This window comes from Humulus lupulus, chromosome X, assembly GCF_963169125.1.
Source record: "Humulus lupulus chromosome X, drHumLupu1.1, whole genome shotgun sequence".
Lineage (NCBI taxonomy): Eukaryota > Viridiplantae > Streptophyta > Magnoliopsida > Rosales > Cannabaceae > Humulus > Humulus lupulus.
In genome coordinates, this window is record NC_084802.1 from 10,921,357 (window position 1) to 10,930,335 (window position 8,979).

General features: G+C 29.7%; 1 protein-coding gene across 1 annotated transcript; it reads left to right on the forward strand.

Annotated features, from left to right (window-relative positions):
• Positions 1-1,951: 1,951 nt before the first annotated feature.
• LOC133805490 (uncharacterized) lies at positions 1,952-7,451 on the forward strand. Its single transcript, XM_062243676.1, has 3 exons — positions 1,952-2,062; positions 2,153-2,291; positions 6,610-7,451. The coding sequence occupies exons 1-3, from the start codon at positions 1,952-1,954 to the stop codon at positions 7,449-7,451; spliced, it is 1,092 nt and encodes a 363-aa protein (XP_062099660.1).
• Positions 7,452-8,979: the final 1,528 nt, after the last annotated feature.

The following is an 8,979-nucleotide window of genomic DNA, read 5'->3' on the forward strand; positions in this document are numbered from 1 at the left end:
TAAATACTAAAATGTGTGTCTTTGGATATTAAACCGAGTCTTCTAGGCCCAGCGCCAGCAACGCCGTGCGACTCCCGAGCCCTTTGCGCCAGCCATCCGACCCCTTTGGGGTTGCCTTGCCGTCGACCCTAGTTGTTGCACCATTCTTGGTGCGCAACAAAAAATCCCTAAATTTGTGGATAAAAATCTTTTATTTAATTAATTTTAAAGTGTTATAATTTAAAAAGATAACTATTTTATTTTTATTTTGTTTAAAAATAAAATATTTTTTAGTTGGTTAAGATCTTATCTTAAGTTTAAATAATTATTTGAATTTTATTATTTAATTATTTAAATTAAACTAAATTAAAAAGATGACAACAATGGTTATTTAATTAAATAAATCAATTAGAAAATTAGTTTCGAATTAATAAGGTCTAATAAATTCCTTAGAATTATAAAGATGGGTCAATATGAGAAGAAAAATAGTCTTAGAATCTTTCAAACAACTGAAGGCTATTTTATAATGTTATTTTTATTTTTTAATGGGTTGTAAATTTAGAAATACCCAATAGTACTCGGTTCATTATTTATTGTATATATTTAAATAAATATTAATTAATGTTTGATTGATAACATGATCATGCATTAGAAAATTACATATCATTTATGAAACCCCACACAATTTTGATTAATCATGCAACTTTTAGAAACATGATTATATAGGATTGTCCTAAGTGTTTATATGAATTTTTTTTAGTGAAATCAATTGCATGTAAACTACTAAGTCTTAAATTAGTTAAAACTTGGTAAATCACACCATAATAAAGGCAATAGTTTTAATAGACCTTTAAGATAACCAATTTTATTTAAAAAATAGTTTTAGTAAAGTTAGATGAATGTAATGGGTAATTATTTAGATCACATTAATTGTAGAAACAGACTCTTTTATAATTAAATATATTTTGTAATTAATTACATTCATAGGGTTATTAATGAACTAGTATTGATTTTAGAATTAATTGATTAGTTTTATTAAACACGTTTATTCTAAACTAATAAGTGTGAGAAGGTGAACATCTCAATGTGCATATGGTCTCCATTATGAGTACAACACCACGACACATGAATAAGGCATCGAGGCGGCTTTGTTTCTGTCCCCGTAAGGAAGGTTTCTAGACATATTAATACCAATGTTGGCTTCTTAAGAAGATAGGGAAAAAATGATGTATTTTAGGCTTGACCAGCCCTAAGGGGGAACCCTCTAAGTTAAGTCACGAATTATGAAATAATGGGTTACACTTAAAAAGATACAATCAAGCTTTTGCATTGGGCAATTGAATCTTGACACCATACTAGCAATACTTTATCTTCAAAAGAGAAAATAAGAGTTATTTTAAGTTTTAAATGATAAAGATAAGATTATCTTATAAGCTATCTGAATTTAACTTGACCAACCCTAAGGCGACACTTTATTTGTTGGGTTGTTTTATCATGGAATAGTAAATGCTAAGTTTATATATGTTTTAATTGTTGCATTCATGCATCATATTTACTTTCCAAGTAATTGATATTTTTCAAATAGAAATATTATTGTATTTTATTTCTTTCAGTAATGTCGAATGGTGGCAATCCAATTACTGTTTTACTTTCACTTGAAAAACTTAATGGTGATCATTTTATAAGATGGAAATCGAATCTAAATTTGATGTTAATCTGTGAGAATCATAAATTTGTCCTAATTGAGGAATGTCCTGAAGAGCTTGTTGCAATGCCCCAAAGATTATTTGAGGCAAATATGATGCCTAGATTCAATCCAAAAATAAGGCTATGTTACATTCTTGTAAGCATGAATGATGTTCTTCGAAAAAAGCATGAACCCATGGAAACTGCTTTTAAGATAATGGAATCTCTGCAGGCCATGTTTGGGCAGCAATCTGATCAAAGTAGACATGAGGCTACTAGAATCTACATGACTACTAAGATGAAGAAGGGTGTTTCTGTGCGTGAATATGTCTTGAGCATGAATAACATGATGCATGAAGTAGAAATACGTGGGGTCGTCATTGATGAGCGTACACAAGTAAGCATTATACTTGAATTGCTCACTTCTTCATTCTCTGCGTTCATGACAAACTATATTATGAATAAGTTGGAATTCAACATGAAGTAGCTGTTGAATGAACTTCAAACATTTGAGTCTTTTAACAAAACCATAACCAAAGAGACTGGGGCAAATATGATAGGGGAGAAACCTTCAACCTTTGAGGATAAAACCAAGAAGAGGAAGAAGAACAATGATAAGGACAAAGGTAAGGGAAAAAATTCCAAGAAAGGTAAGAAGACATCAAAAGGCACCCTTGCAGTTTTTGGGTTCCTTAGAATTAGCTACTGCTCCATTGTTGTCACAGTACATGATTAGTGGCTTCTCCATATCTGGAATTACTTTAAGATCAGTGTAGAACTTTCTAAGCCAAACCACTTCCTTAGCTACTTCACAAAACTATATACTCGGCTTTCATGGTTGAATATGCAATGTTGGATTGTTAAATACTTCTCTAGACTACAGCTCCTCCACCAAGAATGAACATTGACCCAGATGTTGACTTACAACTGTCTTTGTCTGATTGGAAATAAGAATCAGTGTATCCAGTAGGGTTTGTCTCACCCCCTGATTTAACCAGAATTACGGCTTACGACTTCCTTGGCTTACAACTAATTAGAGTTAATTAACATGCATTGGTCTAACCAATAGGATTAGAGCTAAAGATCTCGTCATTTGGAACTTAAAACACGTGTTCGTACGGACACGTTAGGCGTTGCATTGCTTGCCTATAAGTGATGCATTGTCTGATAGGCGATGCGTCACTTACTAGCAGGCGATGCATCGCCTGCTAGGGCTTTTTGAGCCATTTTCATCTAGGTGATGAAATGCCTCCTAAGAGGCAATGCATCACCTCCTCCTGTGACTTTCTGACCTCTAATGGGCCTAAAATTGCTCTGAATGCTACCAAAATTTTTGGGGATCCTTAGATTCCTCCATGTATCAATTTGGACACAAAACCACAATATTTAAGTACCTACAATTGAAAATCAAATTTCACATCTACACTATGTGAAATTCACTAAGTGTTTTATATACCTAGCTTGTATAAGAACACTTATCTTTTGTATTTAACCAATCATAACCTTGGTGGTAGTGGTATAATCGGTGAGGGAGAGAGTGAAAGGGGAGAATGATGGTGATGGTGAGGGAGAGGGCTTTGGGAGGTGAGGAAGAGAATGAGGGAAAAGGAGAGAATTGGAGATTGAGGAGGGGAATGGGAGAGTCGGGTTCGGTTTCAGAATGGGAGCTTTCTAGTTTTTTTTTGGGGTGGTTTTTCTAGCTTCAGAGGGAAACTACGGAGAAAACGAAATATATAGAGTATATACACTAATCAGCAGTGACACATTAACATATTAGAAATGAACCATTTCACCAAAGTGAGATTGGAAAAACTTCTCACATTTATTTTCAGTCAAAATTTAAGAATATTAGCAGCATTGGGGCGCCGCTAATAATATTTTTTGTCGCCTCTAATATTTTTCTGAATATCAACCACGACTAAGGACATGTCGATGCTAGTAATAGGGTAATTATAGGGGTGAAAGACATTTTTCTTATGGAGGTTGACCCTTTATCTCTTCTATATAATAAGTGTGTAGATAACGAAAAATTCTTAGTTTTAACGGTGTTTTATATTTTTAATGTTAACTTTAACGAAATATTCTTATATTTAACAGAATATTCTTATATTTAACGGTAGTTTATAAATACTTAAACTTAAATAAAATAAAATAAATAATTAAAAAATGATATTTTTGAGATATTTTACAATGATAATTTTTTTAAAATAATAAATAATTAAACAAATTAAAATATGATATTTTTTTTTATATATTTTACAATGCTAATTATTTTAAAATAATAAATAATTAAACAAATTAAACTAGGTGTTACACCCAGATTTCAAGCCATAAGAATTGTGACCTCAAAAGCTGGATTCGTAATGAGTGGACTCGTGATGTCTGGAACATGTCCGAAGTCTAGGCACCGAGCCTGCGAAGCAGAGACGACTTCGAAGATGGTAGCCTCGAGATCCTCACAAGCTTGAAAGACAGACCCCGAAGTACGTCTACCTCGGGATGGCCTCTGATCAGGGCTCCGAGCCTGACACACGTATGAGCTCGAAGTCATGTGATCTCAGGAAGATGCTATTGCTCGAAAGTCAATAAGAGACCTGGGTGAATAGGGCCTTGGCGATATAAGATAATAACTTTGAATATCTTAGTGAGTCATCAACGAGAGACGCGGTCTACATTGATTGCTATAAATCCCCCATAATCAAGGGATATTAATTGTTCAGTTATACACCCCCTGATCTTCAGGGGACGTTTCCTTGTATATAGGATTACAGGCTTTGAATGCCATTAAATTTATTTGCATATACAGAATAACTTCTCGAAATATGTGAGATAGTATTATGAAATCTTCTCTATAAATAGAGAGGTCATGCACCATTGTAGATGACCGAAATTTTGTGATCTTGAGAAAAACTCTGGAGAATTCATCCTTGAAGAATTTTCAGAGATCATCTTAAGTTTAATAACAAAGACTCGTGGACTAAGCAGATTTAACTGCTGAACCATGTAAAAAATCTCATTTGTGTTATCATATTTTTATTGGCTATAACTGATTATTGTTTTCGTACTCTTATTTCACTGTTGACGAAAAACGGCGTCAACACTATGATATTTTTGAGATATTTTACAATGATAATTATTTTAAAATAATAAAATTATTTTATAACTTAAATAAAATTTAATTAAACTTAAACTCACTAATTAGAATAATATCATATTAAATATATAATATAATATACTATCAATTAGTAACAAATTGATTTTTTTAAAAAAACTAGCAAGAAACTTAAATTTAAAATACATGTATAATATTTAATATTACATTAAACATATAATATATAATTGTCACTCCTAAATTTAAAAACTAGAACAAACATAAACTTAAACAAAAATAAATAAATTATTTAATTAAAATATGATATTTATTTGAAATTTATATGACATTAATATAAATTTAATAAAAATAATTAATAAATTTTATAAATAAAACTAAGCAAACGTGTATATTGCACGTTGCTTATATCGAAACAAAATCTGCTGTCCCCAATTTCCTATCTCCTACATGTCCCACCAATTATTTTAAGACACATCATCTATTTATAGTATTAATATAATTGGAAAAAGAGAAAGTTGTAAATAATTTAAATATATATTAAATAAATAAATGAGGTGTCTTAAATTAATTGGTGGGACATGGAGGGGATAGGAAATTGGGGACATCAGATTTTTTTTCCGCTTATATCTAGTATAAGTATATATTTTTGAGTGTGTCTTTATTAGGTGTTTTTGTTGTTTGGTAAAATTCAAGAAATATATTGGTTCTTAAAATTTTTATATACATCCCATTCAAATGTATATAGAAAATATTAATCTTGACCATCAATGACATATTATACATTGATATTATATAAATAATACTTTATTTATATATTAATACAACTAATTATTCATACATGCCATTAATTTAAAGTTTAAATAAAATAAAATATAAAGGTGAGAAAACAATTAATACATAGTTTTTGAGACAAGAGAAGAGACATATCTTATATATGTATAAACAACTTATGGATTTGGTTGTAAATAGCTATATCATTATCAATATAAAGGAGTGCAGTGGCAGTTCTATGATACCATGTCACCGGTGAGCTAATGTAATCTTTAAAATCCAAAACAGAGCCTCAAAGAGCGCCAAGAAACTCCTAGTCTTCTCTTTCTCTCTCTCTTCTCTCTCTGCACTTGTAACTGGTAAGACTAATCAGTATGTTCTTTTCTTTCTCTGCTAGAAATGTTATGAATGAAATGGATGGTGTTTTGTTCTCGTGATCAGTTTTTCTTGTTTCGATCGCTCATACCATTTATATCATATACAATACAATATTTGAACTTGGGTACTTGATTTTGGCTTCTTTAGGTTTTGGATTTCATAATTAATACGATTGAACTTGGGTGATTGATCGTTTTGGCATTGATGGAGTTCTTGAAGTTAAATTTTGTATCATCATATATAATAATTAATCTTGCTTGATATAAAATTTGTGCGTTTTTTATTTGTTTAAGTTGACATGCATACGTATAGGGTTGATAGATTCTTGTAGTGGTTTGGTATCTGAAATGGGTTTTACTATACGAATGAATGAATCATCTTTCTCATGTTTTCATCATTTTCTTTAAGAATCTTGATGAGTAGTATTGATCTGTTTTGGGTATAAGTTTTATAGCTTGTGAACATGCATGCATGCCTTGATCTTTTATGAAATTGTACTTGTCTAGAAAAGAATGCTAATAATACAGTACTTAGTTCAGTACTCTCCTTTAAACTTGATTAGCTAGTCTGAATAATTTTACTGTTTTGAGTACATATATATATGAAACACTTGATCAAGATCGTAATAACATATTCGTTAATAATTCTGGTTCTGACTCATTTCATTCATTGCAAAATAGCAGATTTGATAATAAGAATAATGGAAGATGAAGATGCATCTGCTAAAACTAATGGAGGAGATGACATTAAAGATTATAAGCTTTTCTCACCCCAAGCTTCTCCTCCCCGTCCAAGTTTTCCTCGATCAGTTACCAGAAGTTTATCATCAGCAAATGATAGTTATTTCAAAGGAACCAGTACTGGGAATAGTCAACTTCAAAAGCCAAAGCCAAAGCCAAAGCCAAAGCCAATGCCATTATTATTAATGGCCCATCTTCAAAGTCAATCAGACACCTCCAACACAAGTAGTCCAAGTGCTACAAATAATCCTCCTAGCATTCAACTTGGGGTGCCTGAGGACTCCACACAGAGCAGGGAAAGTAGTACTAGTTCTAATTTGGCTACGGTTGAATGTGAGGCACCACCACTAACTACTAAGGCTGCTAGTAGTTCCAAGAGCGCCTCAGATGCTCCTTCTAGCCTCAATTTGGCTACAGTTGAAAGTGAGGCACCACCATCAACTGCTGAGACTACAGATGCTGCTACGGTTGAAAGTGAGGCACCACCGCCAACTGCTGAGACTACAGATGCTCCTTCTAGCCTCAATTTGGCCACGGTTGAAAGTGAGTCACCACCACCACCACCACCACCACCACCAACTACTATGACTACAGAAGCTCATCATTCTCGTCGTGCCAGAAGCTCTTCAAATAAGCTTCGTAGTCTTCAAGAGTTTGCTGATCTTACTAGCATTTTTCTTGAATGGGAGCCTAACAAGAGCAGGCAAAGTAGTAGCACTAGTTTACCATCAGAAACACCTGATGTCCAGCTTGACGATAACACTGCATTTCCACCATTAAAATAATAAGGGTACGAAAACTAGTACTAGTCAATCTCATTTTCTTATATATGTACTATATAATATTGTTACTTACTACTATACCATCTTTTAGGGATTGACTAGTATAAAATTCATTGTCTTTTTAATTCTTTCCTTTTCATCATATATGGTACTTAATTTCTTATTTATATATATTCTATAGCCATTAATTTAATTCAACTTAATTTGTTCCATAAATTTAACTCGCCTTTATTTAGTATTAATTATAAAAGTTTCATTTTCCCATTATTTTTTTTTATCACTTTACGCAAGTTAATTTATTAAAAAAAACAACTTAATTCGATCTAATTCAATTCTCTCAATCGATCAGATTAAGTGGATGATGTGACATTTTAACATCTCTTCAAATCATGTTATTTATTTTTTCTTTTAATCTAATTTTTTTTATTAATTTTCATTAATAATTATAATAATATTAGTTAATTATAATTTTTCTTATTAACTAATTAATCATTATAAATTACTAAAAAAATATAATTATAATTTTATTTGTTAACTACTTAATCATTAAAAATTACTAAAAAATATATTAAAAAAAATTGTTACACTAGTAAATTACTATACAAGTTATTTTTTTTACATGTACGTTTAAATTACCATACACATTATAAAAATTATAACTTCATACAATTCTATCTATTTTCTCCTTTGATCTAATTTTTTTATCCATTTTTATTAATAATTATAATAATATTAGTTAATTCTAATTTTACTTCTTAACTACTTAATCATTAAAAATTACTAAAAAATATAATTATAATTTTACTTCTTAACTACTTAATCATTAAAAATTACCAAAAAAATAGAATTAATTCGACAAAAATATTGTTACACTAATAAATTACTATACAAGTTCTTTTTTTTGCATGTACGTTTAAATTACCATACACGTTATAAAAATTATAAATGTAATTTTTTAAATTTAAATAAAATATTTACAAGATATTATTATTTAAATTAATAATATATATAAATATTTATTTGTGATTTTATATATATATATTAGATATTCTTTAATAATCACATAATTTTCCCTACTCTAATTTAAAATTCTCTCAAGAAATAAGTAAATAATAATCTATATATTAAAAAACAAATTACGATAATCTATATAATTGTTAATAATTTATAAGTATATATATATATAGTTACGATAAAAAAATTCTCATTTTATCAATTTTTTTAATAATAATAATCGTCATTATATATTATTTTCTATACTATATATATCTAGATAACAATTAACGTATATCTATATATAACAAGTTATATAATGCTAAAAAAGATAATTTATATAAATTTATTTATTTATATGATATTAATTTATTTTAAATATTTCTATTCTATAACTATATATTTTGAATTCAAATTCACTTTTTTTTTATGTTTTTTTAATCGTATAACCAAAACAAGTTATACGATGCTAAAAAAACAAGTTAGAAGAATTTAACTATTAGTATGATATATACATACATATAAAGTTATGATATTA